This window comes from Lissotriton helveticus, chromosome 8 (genome assembly GCF_964261635.1).
Source record: "Lissotriton helveticus chromosome 8, aLisHel1.1, whole genome shotgun sequence".
NCBI classification, from domain to species: Eukaryota; Metazoa; Chordata; class Amphibia; order Caudata; family Salamandridae; genus Lissotriton; species Lissotriton helveticus.
In genome coordinates, this window is record NC_136069.1 from 1,712,316,886 (window position 1) to 1,712,341,641 (window position 24,756).

The window sequence follows — 24,756 nt, forward strand, 5'->3', positions numbered from 1 at the left end:
GATCCTCTGCACCTGAGGAGATCTGTCCAACAGCAGAAGAGAAGATGCACTGAAGACAAGAACTGAGTGCAATACACACCTGTGATCCTCTGAACCTGAGGAGATCTAGCCAACAGCAGAGAGAGAGAAGATGCACTGAAGACAAAAACTGAGGGCAATACACACCTGTGATCCTCTGCACCTGAGGAGATCTGTCGAACAGCAGAGAGAGAAGATGCACTGAAGACAAGAACTGAGTGCAATACACACCTGTGATGCTCTGCACCTGAGGAGATCTGTCCAACAGCAGAAGAGTGAAGATGCACTGAAGACTAGAACTGAGTGCAATACACACCTGTGATCCTCTGCACCGAGGAGATCTGTCCAACAGCAGAAGAGAGAAGATGCACTGAAGACAAGAACTGAGTGCAATACACACCTGTGATGCTCTGCACCTGAGGAGATCTATCCAACAGCAGAGTGGGAGAAGATGCACTGAAGACTATAACTGAGTGCAATACACACCTGTGATCCTCTGCACCTGAGAAGATCTGTTCCACAGCAGAAGAGAGAAGATGAACTGAAGACAAGAACTGAGTGCAATACACACCTGTGATCCTCTGCACCGAGGAGATCTGCCCAACAGCAGTGAGAGAAGATGCACCGAAGACAAGAACTGAGTGCAATACACACCTGTGATCCTCTGCACCCGAGGAGATCTGTCCAACAGTAGAAGAGAAAAGATGCACTGAAGACAAGAACTGAGTGCAATACACACCTGTGATCCTCTGCTCCTGAGGAGATCTGTCCAACAGCAGAGAGAGAAGATGCACTGAAAAAAATGTGTACGTGTCCCTTCACTATGATGCGTTCCCCCCAGACCACCCCCAGAGAATAAAGAGGGCCTCGGCGCCCCCCGCAGAGAATGAAGGGGGCCTCGGAGCCCCCCAGAGAATGAAGAGGGCCTCAGAGCCCCCTCCCCCGGGGAATGAAGAGGGCCTCAGAGCCCCCCCGGGGAATGAAGAGGGCCCGGAGCCCCCCCGGGGAATGAAGAGGGCCCGGAGCCCCTCGCAGAGAAGGAAGAGGGCCACCGAGCCCCCTCAGAGAATGAAGAGGGCCTCGGAGCCCCCCCCGACAGAGACTGAAGAGATGAGATGGCGATGTAATCTTGTCTCATTCACCAATAATATTGAAATTCATGACATAAATTAAATGGTTATGTGACGTTACTCCGCAAGCCGTTACAACGCCAAACCTTACTGCGACTTGCTGTCGGGGGAGCACGGAAGTTGGAATAGATTAATTTTCTATTCCACCTCCAGTGTGTGCAACAGTAGGGAAGGTGTTGGAGTTAAATCTAACACCTTCTCCCCACTGCTTCACAACTTTTTCATTGCAATAGAATGCGGGGTAAATGCATGCGTTGTAACGGTTGCGGTGTGAACTCTGTTTCCCAAAATAAATGCCTGCTATTTAAAAAACATCATTAGTAAAACAGCTACATCTCTGAAGGTTTTAAAAAATAAATAAATGCAATGCCAAATTATGGCAAAAGAAAATTACTATTGCAATCCGAGGCCAGACCTATTGACCCTCCCTGTGCCTTTTCATTTTCTTTTAAGCCTTGCATGGGAGGGCAAATAATTTCAATTATTCCTATTTTTGATGAGGTCCGAGTCTAGTCCTGATACATTAAACTCCAAGCGTGATATGACGCCGTGCCAGGACGTGGTTGAGTGGTCCTTCTTCTGTGTTTATCTTTGTCGCCTCCAGGTGAAGAGAAGCATTGGCAGGGGTGCTTCTTCCTCTTTAAAGGAATTACATTGAGTGATAATAGGTCAGCTAACGAGAGAATATACAAAGATGCCTCCTGTCCTATGTGCTAATCTCAGCAGCGCTGCTGTCTAAGCACACCGTGAACCTCAGAAGCTCTGCTGTCTAAGCACAACGTGAACCTCAGCAGCTCTGCTGTCTAAGCACACCGTGAACCTCAGCAGCTCTGCTGTCTAAGCACTCCATGAACCTCAGCAGCTCTGGTGTGTAAGCACAGCTGGACCTCAGCAGCTCTGCTGTCTAAGCACACCGTGAACCTCAGCAGCTCTGCTGTCTAAGCACAGAGTGAACCTCAGCAGCTCTGCTGTCTAAGCACACCGTGAACCTCAGCAGCTCTGCTGTCTAAGCACACCGTGAACCTCAGCAGCTCTGCTGTCTAAGCACACCATGAACCTCAGCAGCTCTGCTGTCTAAGCACAGAGTGAACCTCAGCAGCTCTGCTGTCTAAGCACAGAGTGAACCTCAGCAGCTCTGCAGCCTAAGCACAGAGTGAACCTCAGCAGCACTGCTGTCTAAGCACAGAGTGAACCTCAGCAGCTCTGCTGTCTAAGCACACCATGAATCTCAGCATCTCTCCTGGCTAAGCACACCATGAACCTCAGGAGTTCTGCTGTCTAAGCACAGAGTGAACCTCAGCAGCACTGTTGTCTAAGCACACCATGAACCTCAGCAGCTCTACTGTCTAAGCACACCGTGAACCTCAGCAGCTCTGCTGCCTAAGCACACCATGAACCTCAGCAGCTCTGCTGTCTAAGCACACCATGAACCTCAGCAGCTCTGCTGTCTGAGCACACCAGGAACCTCAGCAGCTCTACACTCTAAGCACACCGTGAACCTCAGCAGCTCTGCTGTCTAAGCACACCATGAACCTCAGCAGCTCTGCTGTCTAAGCACACTGTGAACCTCAGCAGCTCTACACTCTAAGCACACCGTAAACCTCAGCAGCTCTGCAGTCTAAGCACAGAGTGAACCTCAGCAGCTCTGATGTCTAAGCATACAGTGAACCTCTGCAGCTCTGCTGTCTAAGCACACTGTGAACCTCAGCAGCTCTGCTGTCTAAGCACACCATGAACCTCAGCAGCTCTGCTGTCTAAGCACCCCATGGACCTCAGCAGCTCTGCTGTCTAAGCACACCATGAACCTCAGCAGCTCTGCTGTCTAAGCACACAGTGAACCTCAGCAGCTCTGCTGTCTAAGCACACCATGAACCTCAGCAGCTCTGCTGTCTAAGCAGAGAGTGAACCTCAGCAGCTCTGCTGTCTAAGCACACCATGAACCTCAGCAGCTCTGCTGTCTAAGTACAGATTGAATCTCAGCAGCTCTGCTGTCTAAGCACACCATGAATCTCAGCAGCTCTGCTGTCTAAGCACACCATGAACCTCAGCAGCTCTTCTGTCCAAACACACCATGAACCTCAGCAGCTCTGCTGTCTAAGCACAGAGTGAACCTCAGCAGCTCTGCAGTCTAAGCACACCATGAACCTCAGCAGCTCTGCTGTCTAAGTACACTGTGAACCTCAGCAGCTCTTCTGTCTAAGCACACCATGAACCTCAGCAGCTCTTCTGTCCAAACACACCATGAACCTCAGCAGCTCTGCTGTCTAAGCACAGAGTGAACCTCAGCAGCTCTGCAGTCTAAGCACACCATGAACCTCAGCAGCTCTGCTGTCTAAGTACACTGTGAACCTCAGCAGCTCTGCTGTCTAAGCACACTGTGAACCTCAGCAGCTCTGCTGTCCAAGCACACCATAACCTCAGCAGCTCTGCTGTCTAAGCACACCATGAACCTCAGCAGCTCTGCTGTCTAAGCACAGCTGAACCTCAGCAGCTCTGCTGTCTAAGCACACCATGAACCTCAGCAGCTCTGCTGTCTAAGCACACTGTGAACCTCAGCAGCTCTGCAGTCTAAGCACACCATGAACCTCAGTAGCTCTGCTGTCTAAGCACAGAGTGAACCTCAGCAGCTCTGCGCTCTAAGCAACCATGAATCTCAGCAGCTCTGCTGTCTAAGCACACCATGAACCTCAGCAGCTCTGCTGGCTAGGCATACTGTGAACCACGTTCTGCAGCCGGCTACGTCTTTCATCTCACAGATAATCCTCTCCGCATCCTGTTCTACCATTCATCTTATAGCTGCCCCTCTGTGCAGTCCGCTCTACTCTTCATTTTACAGCTGCCGCTCTCTGCAGCCTGCTCTACCTTTCATCTTACCACTTCCCCTCTCTGCAGACTGCTCCTCCTTTCATTGTACAGCTGCCCCTCTCTGCAGCATGCTCTACTCTTCATTTTACAGCTGCCCCTGTATGCAGCCTGCTCTACCTTTCATCTTACAGTTACCTTCTCTGTAGCCCGCTCTACATTTCATCTTACAGCTGCCTTTGTTGTAGCCTGCTCTACCTTTCATCTTACAACTGCCCTCTCCGCAGTCTGTTTCTTCTTCCATCTTACAGCTGCCTTCTTTGTAGTCTGCTCTACCTTTCATTTTACAGCTGCCCTTCACAGCAGCCTGCTCTACATTTCATCTTACAGCTGCCTTTGTTGTAGACTGCTCTACCTTTCATCTTACAGTTGTCCCTCCCGGTAGCCTGCTCTGCATTTCATCTTACAGCTGCCCTTCACAGCAGCCTGCTCTACATTTCATCTTACAGCTGCCTTTGTTGTAGACTGCTCTACCTTTCATCTTACAGTTGTCCCTCCCGGTAGCCTGCTCTGCATTTCATCTTACAGCTGCCCTTCACAGCAGCCTGCTCTACATTTCATCTTACAGCTGCCTTCTCTGTAGCCTGCTCTACTTTTCATCTTACACTAGCCCCTCTCTGTAGCCCACTCTACCTTCCATCTTACAGTTGCCCCATTGTGCAGCCTGCTCTGCCTTTTATCTTATAGCTGCAATTCCTTGGCCTCGTATCCAGCAGCAGGTCTGTTAACAGCAGGGAGACTGGTGGGTAGGCGCCCTCACTGGAAGGAACAGACCTGCCCTCTGGTTAAGGCCTCTTTCATTTTATCCCAAATACCCGAGAAACAGACTTTAAAAAGTGCCCCTCGGCACCATCTTTGGGGTTTGGGTACCCCCACTTCACAAACCTGACTTAGTTCACAAATGTTATTAATGGGAGCTTTTCTCACAACATTAACAGAAAAGAGGCAATCATGTAAACATTTCAAGGCATTTTTAAAATATAAGTGCGAGCCCCACCCACGATGTATATTTAGAAATCAATGACGTGATAAGAACTGCACAGCTCTGTACCTCAGTGTCTGTAGTTTGCAGTTTGGATGTTTTAGGCCTTCACACAACTTCTTCACTCCAGTGTCTCCCAGTTTATCGCCGCCCAGGTCGAGCTCTGTGAGAGATGAGTTTGTTTCCAGGGCAGAGGCGAGGGCTTCGCAGCATGAATCGGTGAGGGAGCAGAGAACCAACCTGCAGGAGAGAAGAGACATGGAGAGGAGTAAAGCAGAGCACAGACAGGGGCGTCACAACTTCAGTTTTATCTTCATTTCCTTCCCGTCCTTGACTTACTCCCCTCTAGAGACACATCCCACCTCACACATCCGACCACGGCCTGTTTATATAGGAATCTCATGGGGGGGTTCTCAGACGAGCAGAGGTGGAGCTGAATGCACATAAATATATTAATATATGTTTTATGCTGGCCCTTTGCTGTGGTGTAAATGGTAAAGTCACAACTTTAGCAGTCGTTGCAGTGACCTGTCTATTAATACACGGCTTGTTATAACGGGCTTCTGATAAGAAATCATCACCCATTGGTCTGTTAAAACGTAGTTCACACTTTGCTTCCGCCCTCCACAGCCTACAGCAGGGCACTCAAAGGCCTGTGCACATTGTCCACCTCCGCCTAAAAATAGTTCCCTGATCTTCAGTGACAAACCGGATTTAAAATGTGTTCTTTATTTTCATATTAATCTTAAAGACTGGTTATTTATTTTTTCCTGGGCCCTGGTTGCCCAGTTAGATGATGATTTATTTTCAAGATAAAAAGTGTTAAATGACATTGCAGCTGATTTTTCTTGGAGTGATTGGTTAGATGGCGATGTAATCTTGTCTCATTCACCAATAATATTGAAATTCATGACAGAAATTAAATGGTTATTTGACGTTACAACGCATGCCATTACACCTCATGCCGTTGCAACGCCAAACCTTACTGCGACTTGCTGTCAGGGAATCACGGAAGTTGGAATAGATTAATTTCTATTCCAACTCCAGTGTGTGCAACAGTAGGGAAGGTGTTGGAGTTAAATCTAACACCTTCTCCCCACTGCTATACAACTTTTTTGGTGCAACGGCATGCAGGGTAGAGGCATGCGTTGTAACGGTTGCGGTGTGAACTCTTGTTTCCCAAAATAAATGCCTGCTATTTAAAAAACGTCATTAGTAAAATAGTTACATCTCCGAATGATTTAAAAAAATAAATAAATGTAATGTCAAATTATGGCAAAAGAAAATTACCATTGCAATACCATCCGAGGCCAGACCTATCGACCCTGCCTGTGCCTTTTCATTTTCTTTTAAGCCTTGCATGGGAGGGCAAATAATTCCAGTTATTCCTATTTTTGATGAGGTCCGAGTCTAGTCCTGATACATTAAACTCCAAGCATGATATGACGCCGAACCAGGACGTGGTTGAGTGGTCCTTCTTCTGTGTTTATCTTTGTCGCCTCCAGGTGAAGAGAAGCATTGGCTGGGGTGCTTCTTCCTCTTTCAAGGAATTACATTGAGTGATAATAGGTCAGCTAACGAGAGAATATACAAAGATGCCTCCTGTCCTATGTGCTAATCTCAGCAGCGCTGCTGTCTAAGCACACACCATAAACCTCAGCAGCTCTGCTGTCTAAGCACACTGTGAACCTCAGCAGCTCTGCTGTCTAAGCACACTGTGAACCTCAGCAGCTCTGCAGTCTAAGCACACCATGAACCTCAGCAGCTCTGCTGTCTAAGCACACCATGAACCTCAGCAGCTCTGCTGTCTAAGCACACTATGAACCTCAGCAGCTCTGCTGTCTAAGCACACTATGAACCTCAGCAGCTCTGCTGTCTAAGCACAGAGTGAACCTCAGCAGCTTTGCTGTCTAAGCACACCATGAACCTCAGCACCTCTGCTGTCTAAGCACACCATGAACCTCAGCAGCTTTGCTGTCTAAGCACACCATGAACCTCAGCAGCTCTACTGTCTACACACACCAAGAACCTCTGTAGCTCTACTGTCTACACACACCATGAACCTCAGCAGCTCTACTGTCTACGCACACTGTGAACCTCAGCAGCTCTGCTGTCTAAGCACACCGTGAACCTCAGTAGCTCTGCTGTCTAAGCACACCATGAACCTCAGCAGCTCTGCTGTCTAAGCACACCATGAACCTCAGCAGCTCTGCTGTCTAAGCACAAAGTGAACCTCAGCAGCTCTGCTGTCTAAGCACACTGTGAACCTCAGCAGCTCTGCTGTCTAAGCACACACCATAAACCTCAGCAGCTCTGCTGTCTAAGCACACTGTGAACCTCAGCAGCTCTGCAGTCTAAGCACACCATGAACCTCAGCAGCTCTGCTCTCTAAGCACACTGTGAACCTCAGCAGCTCTGCAGTCTAAGCACACCATGAACCTCAGCAGCGCTACTCTCTAAGCACACAGTGAACCTCAGCAGCTCTGCTGTTTGAGCACACTGTGAACCTCAGCAGCTCTGCTCTCTAAGCACACCATGAACCTCAGCAGCGCTACTCTCTAAGCACACAGTGAACCTCAGCAGCTCTGCTGTTTGAGCACACTGTGAACCTCAGCAGCTCTGCTGTCTAAGCACACCGTGAACCTCAGTAGCTCTGCTGTCTAAGCACACCATGAACCTCAGCAGCTCTGCTGTCTAAGCACACCATGAACCTCAGCAGCTCTGCTGTCTAAGCACAAAGTGAACCTCAGCAGCTCTGCTGTCTAAGCACACTGTGAACCTCAGCAGCTCTGCTGTCTAAGCACACACCATAAACCTCAGCAGCTCTGCTGTCTAAGCACACTGTGAACCTCAGCAGCTCTGCTGTCTAAGCACACACCATAAACCTCAGCAGCTCTGCTGTCTAAGCACACTGTGAACCTCAGCAGCTCTGCTGTCTAAGCACACACCATAAACCTCAGCAGCTCTGCTGTCTAAGCACACTGTGAACCTCAGCAGCTCTACTGTCTAAGCACAGAGTGAACCACAGCAGCTCTGCTCTCTAAGCACACTGTGAACCTCAGCAGCTCTGCAGTCTAAGCACACCATGAACCTCAGCAGCGCTACTCTCTAAGCACACAGTGAACCTCAGCAGCTCTGCTGTTTGAGCACACTGTGAACCTCAGCAGCTCTGCTCTCTAAGCACACTGTGAACCTCAGGAGCTCTGCTGTCTACACACACCATGAACCTCAGCAGCTCTACTGTCTACACACACCATGAACCTCAGCAGCTCTACTGTCTACGCACACTGTGAACCTCAGCAGCTCTGCTGTCTACACACACCAAGAACCTCAGCAGCTCTGCTGTCTAAGCACACCATGAACCTCAGCAGCTCTGCTGTCTAAGCACACCGTGAACCTCAGCAGCTCTGCTGTCTAAGCACAGAGTGAACCTCAGCAGCTCTACTGTCTAAGCACACCGTGAACCTCAGCAGCTCTGCTGTCTAAGCAAAGAGTGAACCTCAGCAGCACTGCTGTCTAAGCACACCGTGAACCTCAGCAGCTCTGCTGTCTAAGCACAGAGTGAACCTCAGCAGCTCTACTGTCTGAGCACACCGTGAACCTCAGCAGCTCTACTGTCTACACACACCAAGAACCTCAGTAGCTCTACTGTCTAAGCAAAGAGTGAACCTCAGCAGCTCTGCTGTCTAAGCACACCAAGAACCTCAGTAGTTCTACTGTCTAAGCACACCGTGAACCTCAGCAGCTCTGCTCTGTAAGCACACCATGAACCTCAGCAGCTCTGCTGTCTACGCACACTGTGAACCTCAGCAGCTCTGCTGTCTAAGCACACTGTAAACCTCAGCAGCTCTGCTGTCTAAGCACACCATGAACCTCAGCAGCGCTACTCTCTAAGCACACAGTGAACCTCAGCAGCTCTGCTGTTTGAGCACACTGTGAACCTCAGCAGCTCTGCTCTCTAAGCACACCGTGAACCTCAGTAGCTCTGCTGTCTAAGCACACCATGAACCTCAGCAGCTCTGCTGTCTAAGCACACCATGAACCTCAGCAGCTCTGCTGTCTAAGCACAAAGTGAACCTCAGCAGCTCTGCTGTCTAAGCACACTGTGAACCTCAGCAGCTCTGCTGTCTAAGCACACACCATAAACCTCAGCAGCTCTGCTGTCTAAGCACACTGTGAACCTCAGCAGCTCTGCTGTCTAAGCACACACCATAAACCTCAGCAGCTCTGCTGTCTAAGCACACTGTGAACCTCAGCAGCTCTGCTGTCTAAGCACACACCATAAACCTCAGCAGCTCTGCTGTCTAAGCACACTGTGAACCTCAGCAGCTCTACTGTCTAAGCACAGAGTGAACCACAGCAGCTCTGCTCTCTAAGCACACTGTGAACCTCAGCAGCTCTGCAGTCTAAGCACACCATGAACCTCAGCAGCGCTACTCTCTAAGCACACAGTGAACCTCAGCAGCTCTGCTGTTTGAGCACACTGTGAACCTCAGCAGCTCTGCTCTCTAAGCACACTGTGAACCTCAGGAGCTCTGCTGTCTACACACACCATGAACCTCAGCAGCTCTACTGTCTACACACACCATGAACCTCAGCAGCTCTACTGTCTACGCACACTGTGAACCTCAGCAGCTCTGCTGTCTACACACACCAAGAACCTCAGCAGCTCTGCTGTCTAAGCACACCATGAACCTCAGCAGCTCTGCTGTCTAAGCACACCGTGAACCTCAGCAGCTCTGCTGTCTAAGCACAGAGTGAACCTCAGCAGCTCTACTGTCTAAGCACACCGTGAACCTCAGCAGCTCTGCTGTCTAAGCAAAGAGTGAACCTCAGCAGCACTGCTGTCTAAGCACACCGTGAACCTCAGCAGCTCTGCTGTCTAAGCACAGAGTGAACCTCAGCAGCTCTACTGTCTGAGCACACCGTGAACCTCAGCAGCTCTACTGTCTACACACACCAAGAACCTCAGTAGCTCTACTGTCTAAGCAAAGAGTGAACCTCAGCAGCTCTGCTGTCTAAGCACACCAAGAACCTCAGTAGTTCTACTGTCTAAGCACACCGTGAACCTCAGCAGCTCTGCTCTGTAAGCACACCATGAACCTCAGCAGCTCTGCTGTCTACGCACACTGTGAACCTCAGCAGCTCTGCTGTCTAAGCACACCATGAACATCAGCAGCGCTGCTGTCTAAGCACACCATGAACCTCAGCATCTCTGCTGTCTAAGCACAGCGTGAACCTCAGCAGCTCTGCTGTCTAAGCACACCGTGAACCTCAGCAGTGCTGCTGTCTAAGCACACCGTGAACCTCAGCAGCTCTGCTGTTTAAGCACACTGTGAACCTCAGCATCTCTGCTGTCTAAGCACAGCGTGAACCTCAGCAGCTCTGCTGTCTAAGCACAGCCTGAACCTCAGCAGCTGTGCTGTCCAAGCACACCGTGAACCTCAGCACCTGTGCTGTCTTGGCACAGAGTGAACCACAGCTGCCGATTTCTGCAGCCAGCTCTGCCTTTCATCTCACAGATGATCCTCTTTGTAGCCTGCACTAGTTTTACTCTTACAGCTGCCCCCTCTCTGCAGTCTGCTCCTCCTTTCATTTTACAGCTGTCCCTCTCTGCAGCCTGCTCTACCTTTCATCTAACAGCCTGCTCTACCTTTCATTTTACAGCTGCCCCTCTCTGCATTCTGCTCCTCCTTTCATTTTACAGCTGCCCCTCTCTGCAGTCTGCTCCTCCTTTCATTTTACAGCTGCCCCTCTCTGCAGCCTGTTCTACCTTTCATCTTTCAGCTACCGCTCTCTGCAGCCTGCTCTACCTTTCATCTTATAGCTGACCCTCTCTGCAGCCTGCTCTACCTTTCACCTTACAGCTGGCCCTCTCTGCAGCCTGCTCTACCTTTCATCTTACAGCTGCCTTCTTTGTAGCTTGCTCTACCTTTCATCGTACAGTTCCCCCTCTCTGCAGCCTGCTCTACCTTTCATCTTACAGCTGACCCTCTCTGCAGCCTGCTCTACCTTTCACCTTACAGCTGGCTCTCTCTGCAGCCTGCTCTACCTTTCATCTTACAGCTGCCTTCTTTGTAGCTTGCTCTACCTTTCATCTTACAGTTCCCCCTCTCTGCAGCCTGCTCTGCCTTTCATCTTACCGCTGCCTTCTTTGTAGCCTGCTCTACCTTTCATCTTACTGTTGCCCCTCTCTGCTGCCTACTCTACCTTTCATCTTACAGCTCCCTCCTTCAGAATGTGAAGAGGGCCTCTGAGCCCCCCGTGTCTCACTGACATTCCTCTGCCTCGTATCCAGCAGCCGGTCTGGTAACAGCAGGGAGACTGGTGGGGTAGGCACAATCACTTGAAGGAAAAGACCTGCCCTCTGGTTATGAACTATTCCATTTGAGCCCAAATACCTGAGAAACCGGCTTTAAAAGTGCCCCTCTGCACCATGACAGGGGCTTCTTTCATGACCATGGAGTTGGGGCTTGTGTACCCCCACTTCACAAACCTGACGTAATTCACAAATGTTATCAATGGGTGCCTTTATCACGACGTTAACAGAAAAGAGGCAATCATGTAAACATTTAAATACATTTTTAAATATATGTGTGAGCCCCACCTATAATGTATATTTAGAAATCAATGACGTGATATGAACTGCTCAGCTCTGTACCCCAGTGTCTGTAGTTTGCAGTTTGGATGTTTGAGGCCTTCACACAACTTCTTCACTCCAGCGTCTCGCAGCTCATTGCTGGCCAGGTTGAGATTTGTGAGAGATGAGTTTGTTTCCAGGACAGAGGCGAGGTCTTTGCAGCATGAACCTTTGATGGAGCAGAGAGCCAACCTGCAGGAGAGAAGAGACATGGAGAGGAGTAAAGCAGAGCACAGACAGGGGCGTCACAGCTTCAGTTTTATCTTCATTTCCTTCCCGTCCTTGACTTACTCCCCTCTAGTGGCACATCCCAGCTCACACATCCGACCACGGCCTGTTTATATAGGAATCTCATGGGGGGAGACCTCAGACGAGCAGAGGCGGAGCTAAATGGACATATTCATAAATATATTAATACACTTTTTATGCTGGAGACCCTCTGCTGCGGTGTGAATGGTGAATTCACAACTTTAGCAGGTATTGCAGCCATTAGTATATTTACACGGGGTGTGATGCACACAGAGAGATGTTTTCGTCAGAGGTCCCTGTGGGACGAGGTGTTTATTCACAGAATAAAATAGTATATTGAGAAATAGACCAACATCTCATATTGGGTACTTTTCAGGTGTTCATATTTTGGAGTGCGGACATAAGATAAGGGATACACGGTACAAGTGTGAATTTGCCAGGATGGGTGAGTAATCCCTCTTTAGATATGTAATTAGATTACAAAAGCACTCCTCATTGTCAATGTTTAACTCGTAATGTTAGCTCCTGGGTAAGTATTCATTTACCTCCACTAGGTCTGACCCTATAGAGGTGCTTTCCGTAGCTCGGCTGTGCTGATAAACTTCTGACCCAAAATAGCGGATTTGAGGTCGAGGGTCATTGCTCTTCACCTGCAGGTGGGTTCTGTTTTCATACAATCACCCGACCTCGGGACTGTTATGGAATTACTATGAAATGTTGTTTTGTTGGAAGTTAACATTTTTCACCAAAGTTCCTGTCCCGGATATTGTTTCTCATTCCTGTCTTGATGCTTGCACATGTCACTTGAGACGCTGATATTTGGTAATAAACACAGTATTTGTCTTTTTAATGTGCATGCCTGCCCGAGCTGTCTGTCCACAGAGGAGACAGACAAGTCTGCACCGCGGTTAAACTAGGGTCGACCCGCTTTATAATTCATCGTTCAGCCGTAATGTCGGCGGTGAGAACACCTCGTCACAACAGAGAATGCTCATCACCAACATTTAAATCAGGCCTAAGTCTATGAGTCTGACTCAGATAATTCAGTTTCTAGGTTTGTGATTCATTCAGAAAAGGGTGAACTTATCTCCAGAGACAGAAGGTTCAGATTATAAAGAAAGATCTGATCAGTTTTGAGAAACAACAAATTCTCTCTTCAAATGTTACCCATGATAGTGGGTTTGTTGCCTCCATCTATTTAGGTCATGTTTCCTGCCCCTCTACACTACCAGCTGTTCAGCGTTTCAAGGCGCTACATTTGAGACAGACCCTCTCGTTCTCAGCTTTAATGTCCCGATCGAAGATGCGCGCGAGGTTTGTTCTACCGAGTGGAGGCTTGTGATGGAAGACGTATCATTGGCCCGGTTCCTGATATCTCGCTACAGTTAAATACAAGCGAGTGAGGCCGGAGGCTCGAGGGGGAGAGGTCATAACAGGAGGAAGTTGTTCTTTTAAGTGCCTCGACGCATATAACCCCGTCAGAGCTTTCAGCAGGTTCATTTGACATGAAAAATATGACCCCTCCTCCTTGTGCAGTGCTCCTCAGAATGTAAGTGCGACCCTGGCTCGTGGGCCCCAGTCACACTTCCAGGAAGTGCGGGTGCAAACTGTTCCCTGCCTGCTGCTGAGATCCAAGTGCAGCATTCAGGACAGAAACCATGGGAGGTAGCTCAGTCGGTTAATGCACGTGTACGAGTCATTTGGGTAACCTGCAGCCATTCATTTCAACGCTGCATGCATTCAATGGCCCTGCAGCCGTGGGAGGGGCTGAAAAGGCAGAGAAGTGTTAACACGGAATTATTCCCAGCAGAGGCGCAACTAGACCCAAATTTCGGGGGGGGGGGAATAAGAAAACATTTCGGGGGGGGCTGAACCTTTGATCAGTAGGCAGAGTGGAGCTGCAGGGCCTCCAACAAGGGGTGAAACAACAGCAAGGCCTAATTAGCATTCAAATGGTCTTTTAAAGACCTGTGAAACGTTTGGGTGTGGCTGTGTGTGTGCCCGGGATCTGTCTCATCCTGGGCTGTCACACACGACGGGGGGGGCTGAAGCCCGGTGAGTCCAATGGGTGTTGCGCGCCTGACTCCCAGCGCTTCCCCCGACGGGTGGGTGCTCTTGTGCACATCTGTCCCTCCTACGGGCTCTGTGATGCTCTCCACCATAAAAGAAGCATCAGCTCCTCAGCAGTAAAGGAGGCAGACAGCAGAGGTTGTAGTGTGAGGGGAAACCACAGATGTAGGGCAGCTGTGCTCACAGGGTGCTGGGGGAGACTGCGATGCTCTTACAGAACAGAAGCATCAGCTCCTCGGCAGTGTGCTGTGGAAGTAGGGGGGTTGGCAGACAGCATGAGTTGTAGTGTTCAGGGGGGCCGCCAGCAGATGTGGGGCAGCTGTACGACAGGGTGCTGAGAGAGACTGCGGATGCAGTGCTGGCAGGAGGGCAGTGGTGGCGCTGTGCTGTGGATGCAGTGTTGGCAGGAGGACAGTGGTAGCGCTGTGCTACGGATGCAGTGCTGGCAGGAGGACAGTGGTGGCGCTGTGCTGCGGATGCAGTGTTGGCAGGAGGACAGTGGTGGCGCTGTGCTGCGGATGCAGTGCTGGCAGGAGGGCAGTGGTGGCGCTGTGCTGTGGATGCAGTGTTGGCAGGAGGGCAGTGGTGGCGCTGTGCTGTGGATGCAGTGTTGGCAGGAGGGCAGTGGTGGCGCTGTGCTGTGGATGCAGTGTTGGCAGGAGGGCAGTGGTGGCGCTGTGCTGTGGATGCAGTGTTGGCAGGAGGGCAGTGGTGGCGCTGTGCTGTGGATGCAGTGTTGGCAGGAGGGCAGTGGTGGCGCTGTGCTGTGGATGCAGTGTTGGCAGGAGGACAGTGGTGGCGCTGTGCTGCGGATGCAGTGTTGGTGGGAGGACAGTGGTGGCGCTGTGCTGCAGATGCAGGGAGCAGTGGCTCACGTGGGGGGTGTCATTGGTGGATGCCCGGTGACGGTAGCATGAACTAGTAGTGCCTCTGTAGGACCTCTTGCTCTCCAAGGAAGAGGTGTGGCACAGAGGCCAGGGTTCCTGACTCCAGACCACGGGTTTCACAGTTCGATTCCCGGGTACCGGCCGCAGGTCAGGCCAGCGCTATGTGACTCTGGGCAATAGCTTGCTTAATCTTCGGGACATCCCCCAGCACCGGGACACCCCTTCGGAGGTAGCTGTGTGCTTTACAAATACTGGTATTTCATTTCCAAGGAGCTGTGAAATGGCGTAGGATGTGACAGCGGGCAGATATCGTTCTCGATCGGTGAAAGTTTGCACAGTATCCCACCCCCCCTGCATGCACAGGTGTCTCCTAAGAGCTAACAAATATCTGTTAGTGATATATGCCGCGTCCATCCAATACAAGCAACATGCTCGTGTTCTATCGCTGACCAAATATCGCCTCTGGAAATATCGTGATACAAAAATATTGAATATTGAAATATAAAATATTGAGACATAAATATCGATGTCAAAGATATCCTACACTTAAAATGGTGAGTACAAAAATATCAGGAACAAATATTGTTGTCACTTATATCACTGTATAAAATATCCTCTACAGACAGACTCCGCACTACGAACAGACTCCCAACTATAGACAGACCCTCTTTATGGACAGACTTCTCCCAACGGACAAACCCCTTTCTATGTTGAGACTCATCTCTATGGACAGACTCCTGTCTATGGACGAACCACTTTCTATCGAAAGACTGAGGACTCTGTCGGTAGAGAGGAGGCTGCCCTTAGAGAGGGGTCTATCCATAGAAAAGAGTCTGTCCATAGCGAGAAGTCTGTCCATAGAGCAGAGTCTGTTCATACAGAGGACTTTGTCCATAGAGAGGAGTCTGTCCAAAGAAAGGAGTCTGTCCATAGAGAGGAGTCTGTCCATAGAGAGGAGTCTGTCCATAGAGAGCAGTCTGTCCATAGAAAGGAGTCTGTCCATAGAGAGGAGTCTGTTCATAAATATGAGTCTGTTCGTAGAGAGGAGTCTATTCTATAGAGAGGAGTCTGTCCGGAGAGGAGTCTGTCCATTGAGAGGACAGACTCCTCTCTACGGACAAACTCCTTCTTATTGACAGACTCCTCTCTATGGAAAGACTTTCTTTTTGACACTCTCCTCTCAGACCCCTTTCTATGGATAGACACCTCCCTATGGACAGACTCCGCTCTATGGACAGACTTCTGTTTATAAACACACTCCCATCTAAGAACAGACGCTTCTCGATGGACAGACCCCTTTCTATAGATAGACACCTCCCTATGGGCCAACCCCTCTCTATCGACAGACTCCTCTCTATGGACAGACTCCTCTCTATGGACAGACCCCTCTCTATCGACAGACTCCTCTCTACGGACAGACTCCTCTCTATGGACAGACTCCTCTCTATGGACAGACTCCTCTCTATGGACAGACCCCTCTCTATGGACAGACTGCTCTCTATGGACAGACTCCTCTCTGTGGACAGACTCCTCTCTATGGACAGACTCCTCTCTATGGACAGACTCCTCTCTATGGACAGACCCCTCTCTATCGACAGACTCCTCTCTACGGACAGACTCCTCTCTATGGACAGATTTTTCTGTGTGGTCAGACCCCTCTAATGGACATGCTCCTCTCTATGGACAGACTCCTCTCTTTAGGACAGCCCCACTTGCAGATGAACAGGCTGTGCTGAACCGTCACACAAATGACTTATCACCTCCACATTGTCATTGCAACCTCTTGGACCCAGGGCAGGGGAGTCAGAAAGTTCAATGCACTTCTAAACAACTCTCTAAAAGCTTCAACCACCTTCCAGAGGAAGGGAACCAGGTATAAAAATTAGGGCCCGCAGCCCCACTCTTCTCTCTCAGAGGACTGCCTGCTGCTGTGACCTGCTGCATACTCTGCAAGACTGCCTCGCTGCACCTGGAAGGACCCTCAGAGGACTGCCTGCAGCTGTGACCTGCTGCATACTCTGCAAGACTGCCTCGCTGTACCTCGAAGGACTCTCAGAGGACTGCCTGCAGCTGTGACCTGCTGCAAGCTCTGCTAGACTGCCTCGCTGTACCTAGAAGGACTCTCAGAGGACTGCCTGCTGCTGTGACCTGCTGCATGCTCTGCAGACTGCCTCGCTGTATCTAGAAGGACTCTCAGAGGACTGCCTGCTGCTGTGACCTGCTGCATGCTCTGCAGACTGCCTCGCTGTATCTAGAAGGACTCTCAGAGAACTGCCTGCTGCTGTGACCTGCTGCATACTCTGCAAGACTGCCTCGCTGCACCTGGAAGGACTGCTTTGCTGCCTGGGGCTGCCTTGAGCCCTCAGAGGACTGCCTGCTGCTGTGACCTGCTGCATACTCTGCCAAACTGCCTCGCTGTACCTCGAAGGACTGGTTTGCTACCTGGAGCCTGCCTTGAGCCCTCAGAGGCCAGCCCTGCTGTTAATCCACAGCCGTGTCACCTGCACCCAGGACTACCAGAGTGACACTAAAGGTAGACTGAAGGCCTCCTGCTCAGAGCCACAGAGACACCAAAGGCTTCCACCATCTTGAATCCACACATGAACCCCGCCTGAGTGAGTCCTGTACTCCCAAGTCGTGTCCCATCAGTCCTGGACCCTTAGTTGAGATGAGAAAGGTGCCCTGATGCCCAAAAACTAAAACTGCAATTCTCTGATCCATTCTCCCTGACTCCCAGTGTCACTGACTGCTGCGTCCATGACGTGGACACTGGAGACAGTTTGTTATGGATCATTTTAGGACCATAGTACAATTTTCCCAATTCATGCCTTAATATAGGTATAATTCACCATATCCTTACATAGGCATAGAAATCATAACCATATTTAAACTGAGCCTTGCAGCCCAAATACGGCAGGGCTACTTCCACTAGTTCAGAAAATCCACAACGATTTCTTGGAAAAACCCACCTTCAGCAGCTAGGGACTTCCCCCTGCTTGAATTTTGATTTATACAAGAACGCATGGAGTTTTCAGAGAATTGAGTCTCTAATGACGTTACTATGTCAAACCTTACGACAAACTCGGCGCACCTTCAAGGTATAAGTATGCCCACACTTGCCTAGGCAAAGACACAGTGGTTTGGAGCAGATCGACTATCTACTTGCCTTACGCGCCCTGCAGCAGCAAGCGCGGGAGGAAACCGACCCTCCAGCTGACGCACTGATAGACAATGTGTTTTCTCCAGCCGAGAAATCCAGCTCAAGTGTTTCCAGGCTACCCTTGCGGGTTGCTGGGAAAGCGAGTCCTGAGAGAGAGATACCAGACCTCCTTCATTCTAAAACCAAGGTACGGAGCTGATTAGACCCTTAGAGAATTCTTGGATTAGATTCTTGGCAAAGAATACTAAACTTAAGCTACACCTCACTTACTTCTTCCCTTTTACTAGACCTAGGTTAGGTACACTGGTGTAGGCGTATTTTAGAAGCACCAGTTGAGTACTTTTAGTAATTATTTATTATTGTATGTATTTTATCTATTTTATGGCTTAGAAACCATACCCTGCTTTTACAGTATTATTTTATAATATTCTTCGTACTGTACGCACTGTACTTTGCATCCAGTATTTCGATTGTAGCAGTTCATTTCCTCTGCATGAGAAAGAAAACTGGTCAATAAATACTTTTATTGAAAACGCCCGTCTCTCTATTTCTCTGCAACTCTGGTGAAACGAAGCATGCACGATTGACTGAGTGAAATAACTATCTATTGTTTCCACGACTCTGAAGATACGTTTTATCTTGGGGAAACAAAGTTGTCATGTTTATGCGGTTGTCAGAAACTAATCCCTTCTTGTGAATTCGAGAAAGTTTCTAGTGACCTCTGAGCTAGCTGGCACTCACAATTAAGTTTAGTATACTCAGTAGAGACCTAGTCGACTTCAGTGCTACGTCTAAACTACAGGATATATTATTCCAATGCGCAAAGCCTATTGGGAATATAGGAACTACACTACAAGTTCTCTTGTTAATCACAAAACGTACAGGGTGACTGACAGGCTGAGAGCTTGCATTAAGGAGGAGGTCTCCAAGATCTTTGCATTAGGGGGGATTGAGTCCTGGTCCCAAAGGCTTTGTCCCAAAGGCTGCCGCACCTGGTGCCACACCCGAACTTCGGTTCTGTGTGGACTACCAAGAACTCAATTCAGTGACTAGGACTGAGGCGCACCCCATCCCCAGAGCTGATGAGCTCATTGATTGGTTAGGGGCTGCCGGTTCCTCAGCACGTTTGATTTGATGTCTGGGTACTGGCAGATCGCCTTGACTGATGGGGCCAAAGAGAGGTCAGCATTCTCCACAGTAGATGGGCATTTCCAGTTCTGTGTTATGCCCTTTGGGATGAAGAATGCCCCTGCCACCTTTCAGAGGTTGGTCAACCAGGAGTTGGCTGGACTGGAAGAGTTCAGTGCTGCCTACCTGGATGAGATTGCAGCTTTCAGCGCCATTTGGGAAGAACATCTGCGCCACCTCCGGGAAGTGTTGATGGCTCTGCGGAGAGCAGGCCTCACGATCAAGGGTGGGTAAGTGCCAGATCGGGCAGGGTTCTGTGGTGTACTTGGGACACCAGGTTGGGAGCTGCCAGGTTAGCCCCTACAGTCCAAGATTGAGACCATTCTGGATTGGGAGCCCCCCAAGACCCAGACAGAGGTGAGAGCCTTTCTAGGACTCATGAGGTACTACAGGAGGTTTGTCAAGGGGTATGGCAGCATCGTTGCACCCTTGACAGAGCTGACTTCTAGGAAGCAGCCCAAGAAAGTGAACTGGACTGACACCGGTCAGAAAGCTTTGGATGCCCTGATGACTGCCATGTGCACTGTGCCCGTGTTTCAGGCGCCCAACATCTCTAAAGAGTTTATTGTTCAGACAGACGCTTCAGATCATGGTGTGAGGGCTGTTTTGTCACAGATGAATGAGAAGGGCCTAGACCAACCTGTAGCCTTCATCAGTAGGAGGTTACTTCCACAAACACTGGGGTGGAGTGAAATTGAGCGAGAGGTATTTGCTGTGGTCTGGGCACTGAAGAAGGTGAGGCCATACTTGTTTGGGACTCCCTTCCGGGTTCAGACAGACCACAGGCCCCTCAGATGGTTGATGCAGATGAGGGTTGAGAATCCAAAGCGGTATACACCTGTTTCAACGCATTTGTTACAACGCAATACCATTACAACGCGACTTTTACTCCGCATACCATTACAACGCATTGCGCTGGGGGGCGCTCTAGGATAGGGAATAAGTTTAATTTTCTATCCAACACCTTCCCTAGTGTCCACGGGGACTGGTGTTGGAATAGAAAATTATACTTACCACTATCCAGCGCCCCAAAGCGCTATGCGTTGTAATGGTATGCGGAGTAAAAGTCGCGTTGTAATGGTATGCGGAGTAATAGTATGCGTTATAACGTCATACATCCATCCAAAGCTGATGAGGTGGTCCATTTTCCTACGGGGGTGGACTTCACGGTGGAAGACTGCCTTGGTATTGAACATCTTATCTCAGATATCAGCTAGAAACGCTACCTGTGAAGCGCTGAGCACGCTACTTTTATTCACGAGCTGTGCGAGTAATTCTGCTAGTTTTTATCGTAATTTTAAAAACTGTTTATTTCCACTCTGTATTGCATACAGCATACTCTTAGGCCACTTGCACGCATTATCGCCACTTTGTCACGGCTCTAGCTGCCGTTAGGGCTTCAGACCGGGGTCAGGGATTTCCTCCCACGGCGGCCATCTTGAGTGTGGGCTAGAGCGGTGTGAGCGCTCTAGTGTCCCACATAAAAGGAGCCCCGGGACAGCGTTCGCGAGATCTTATCTCAGATATCAGCTAGAAACACTACCTGTGAAGCGCTGAGCACGCTACTTTTATTCACGAGCTGTGCGAGTAATTCTGCTCGTTTTTATCGTAATTTTAAAAACTGTTTATTTCCACTCTGTATTGCATACAGCATACTCTTAGGCCACTTGCACGCATTATCGCCACTTTGTCACGGCTCTAGCTGCCGTTAGGGCTTCAGACCGGGGTCAGGGATTTCCTCCCACGGCGGCCATCTTGAGTGTGGGCTAGAGCGGTGTGAGCGCTCTAGTGTCCCACATAAAAGGAGCCCAGGGACAGCGTTCGCGAGATCTTATCTCAGATATCAGCTAGAAACGCTACCTGTGAAGTGCTGAGCATGCTACTTTTATTCACGAGCTGTGCGAGTAATTCTGCTTGTTTTTATCGTATTTTAAAAACTGTTTATTTCCACTCTGTATTGCATACAGCATACTCTTAGGCCACTTGCACGCATTATCGCCACTTTGTCACGGCTCTAGCTGCCGTTAGGGCTTCAGACCGGGGTCAGGGATTTCCTCCCACGGCGGCCATCTTGAGTGTGGGCTAGAGCGGTGTGAGCGCTCTAGGGTCCCACATAAAAGGAAACGGTTGTCTCCCGCGCTAGCGGTCGCGTTTGCGAGAGCGCCGTCCCTGCGCCGGAGTCTCGCTTGAGTCAGCCCGTCTGCGCCCGTCAGCGTCCTGGAGGCGCTCGGGGCGCGAGCCAGGCGGGTCTCATTTAGCACTTAGCAGGATGTACACTAAAGAGGAACTTTTGACCTATAATACACATACTGCTCCATGTCAGCGAGTCATCCCCTATTCCGCAGGGGCTATTACTAAATGTTTCATGTGCGGGTGGATTCCTGGTTTTACCGAAACCCCTCCGTGCAAGCTCCCCCCTTTAGGCAGCAAATGTGCATTATTAAACACCAGGTCCCTTCCCCAACATGCTCTTGACATCCATAATCTTCTAACACACGATGAAACGGATTGTCTCTTTCTCACGGAGACATGGCTCGGTGAGGGATCGGAACCTGATCTGACCATCGCCATCCCTCCTACGCATGCTGTTTTCCATCGAGACAGAAGTAAGGGCAGGGGAGGTGGAGTGGCGCTCATTATTAAGAGGCACATTCCATGTACTATCCTGCCTGTGGATGACCTACCAGGCTGTGAGACCCTAGCCTTCTCCTTGGCCCTCTCCTCCCATCAATCCTGCTTTGGGCTCTTGCTTTATAGACCTCCTGGCCCTCTCTGCTCTTTCACCGAGGATTTGTTCTCGATTATTTCCACACTCAGTCTTAGGGCAAAACACTGCCTAATCCTAGGGGATTTTAACATCCACATGGATAAGGTTGAGGATCCTGAAGTGCAAAAATTCCTGGATATGACATCTTCGGTGGGATTTCATATGTACTTGCAGGCACCTACACACGAGAAAGGGCACATTTTAGATCAAATCTTCTCGACCGTTCCGGTGTCCCTCTCCTCCCTTGCCCCAGTCCTCTGGTCGGACCATTTCCTAGCGGACTTTGTGATAGTACATCATTTAGCGTCCGCTCGCAATGTGCAGCGGCAAATAGCACGTATGCCTAGAGCCTTCCACAAAGTCACCCCAGCCATGCTTACTCGGGCCTTAGAAACCTATCCTTGTGTTTTCACAGGCAGGTTGGAGGACGATGTAGTGTGTTTTCAGAAATGGCTCACTGCACGTTTGGAAGCCTTGGCACCACCCTGCCAGGTCAGATCAGAACTGGCAAGAGCGTCGGCCCCGTGGTTTTCTGCTGCCTTGGCTGGTAAGAGAAGGCACTGCAAGAGGCTGGAGAGAATTTGGCAGAGGCAGTATGATACATCTGCTAAGCAGTCTTATAGAGAAGCAGTGAGGGAATATCATCGGGAGATCACAGCAGAGAAAAAATCATTTTTAGCTAAAAGGATTGTGGAAGCAGATAACTCCTGCAAAGAGATCTTTAAGATTGTTAAAGAGTTTATCTCTCCTTCCTGCTGTACTCCCACGTTTGTCTTCTCGGAACCATGGATTATGGAGCTTGCAGCATTTTTCACTAATAAAATTCGTACCATCCAGTCGGCCTTGCAAGGAGCTCATAACATCTCGGATTCCGGCTCTGTGGCCGACGGCTCTCTTAATCCCTGGTTACACTCATCTGCATTGGACACGGATACTTCGGGTCCTACTCTTGACTGCTTTCCTGTTTTAGAGCTTCATGCCTCGCTTGACCTCTTGTCCAACTTGAAATCTGGCTCTCCACTTGACCCTTGCCCCGCCAAGTGTCTTGCGACCTTGGCTCCTGCTCTTAACTCTATCATCAACCCTATTATTAACTCATCTCTGAGTTCGGGCAAAGTCCCCTCATCTTGGAATCAGGCCCTAGTCCTTCCCCTTATTAAAAAGCCGAATGCAGATGCCAAATTGCATTCCAACTACAGGCCAATCTCGTTGCTGCCCGCTTTGGCCAAAATAGCGGAAAAGCATGTACACACCACCCTAGCCAACTTTCTAGAGGTCAATTCCTTGTTACATCAGTCACAGTCCGGGTTTAGATCTAACCTGAGTACAGAAACCGCTCTACTCGAGGTGACCGAGGCTGTGAAGGAAACTTTGGACAGGGGTGGAAAGGCCTTGCTCATCATGCTTGATCTGTCGGCGGCCTTCGACACTGTTCCCCACGACCTTCTCCTGACAAGACTCTGGGAGATTGGCCTGAGGGGAACGGTGTTCGAATGGTTTCAATCTTTCTTGTCCGACCGCAGACAAACGATCTGGGCTCCCCCTTCTCCGCCCCTATGCCGCAGCTTGAGGTGGGGGTCCCGCAGGGCTCCATACTCAGCCCCTCTCTTTTTAACATCTTTATGACACCTTTAGCGGCGTGAGTAGAGGAGCTAGGGGCTCAGATCGTCTCCTATGCGGATGATACACAGCTTCTGTTCACTTGTGACAGGGGCTGTGACTTCGACGGAGCGGCCATCCGGAAGTGTCTGGAGTTTGTGTTTGATTGGTTCGGGAAAAGCGGCCTCAAATGCAACTCAGACAAATTCGAGATATTGTTTTTTGGTTGTCCCGCCGACCCGAGATGGAAGCACTGGTGGCCTTCGGCCATGTTCCCCCCTGCCAGCGATTCTGTTACAGATAAGAATCTGGGCATGCTGGTTGATAACACCCTCTCCTTCAAGGCCCAGGTAGCTGGCCTGACGGGGAAGTGCTTCGCCATCCTAAGGATGTTGAGAAAGTTTCTGCCGTACCTATCTTTGGAGCACAAGAGGATAACGGTGCAGGCCTTGATAGGCTCACGCCTGGACTATGCCAACATCCTTTATTTGGGTTTTCTGAATATCTGCTGACCCGCCTGCAGGTAGTCCAAAATTCGGCAGCCAGGGCAATCTTTGGTCTTACCAGAAGAGCCAGGGCTAGCAACCTCCTTGTTACTCTGCATTGGCTGCCGATTCGAAAGCGCATCTCTTTTAAGACCTTAACCACAGCTTTTAAGGCGCTACACAATTTCGGCGCTGGCTATCTGCAGCGAAGGGTCAACTTCTATCTTCCATCTAGACCCTTGAGGTCGGCTTCCCAGGCCAATGCAATCGTGCCGGCAGTGAGACATATTCGTTGTGGAGGTCGATCTTTTAGTTACCTGGCCCCCGTCTTTGGAACACTCTGCCCCTGATGTTGCGAACGTGCTCCAATTTGTCTACCTTTAGAAAGGGACTTAAAACTCATCTTTTTGCCCTGTAAGTTGTTCTTGTGGATTTTTAGTGCCGCTTTGGCTGTCTTGTTAGTTGCTGGTATTTGTGTAATGATCTACAGCGTCGGGACGCTCTTCGGATCAGCTGAGCGCTTTACAAAACCCACAGTAACATAACATAACATGCCAATGCTGATGGTCTGTCCAGATTTATCAGCCTTAGTGAAGAGAACTCCCAAGGGGAGAGTAGTTCTCCCTATATTTCAGCTGGAAGGGACACGTGTTATACCTGGCACCTTTGGCGTGGGTCTCCCTTCCATTTTTTGCTGTTGCCTCCTGTATTTTTGCAAT

General features: G+C 49.8%; 1 protein-coding gene across 1 annotated transcript in view; it reads right to left on the bottom strand.

The window, feature by feature from the left end:
• Positions 1–24,756, bottom strand: part of LOC144774144 (NACHT, LRR and PYD domains-containing protein 12-like) — a 518,892-nt gene that overhangs the window by 62,926 nt on the left and 431,210 nt on the right. The window contains exons 7-8 of the mRNA XM_078659163.1: positions 11,654–11,824; positions 5,062–5,232 (exon numbers count right to left, since the gene is read on the bottom strand). Coding sequence (XP_078515289.1) covers positions 5,062–5,232; positions 11,654–11,824 — 342 coding nt within the window. The remainder of the gene's footprint in view (positions 1–5,061; positions 5,233–11,653; positions 11,825–24,756) is intronic.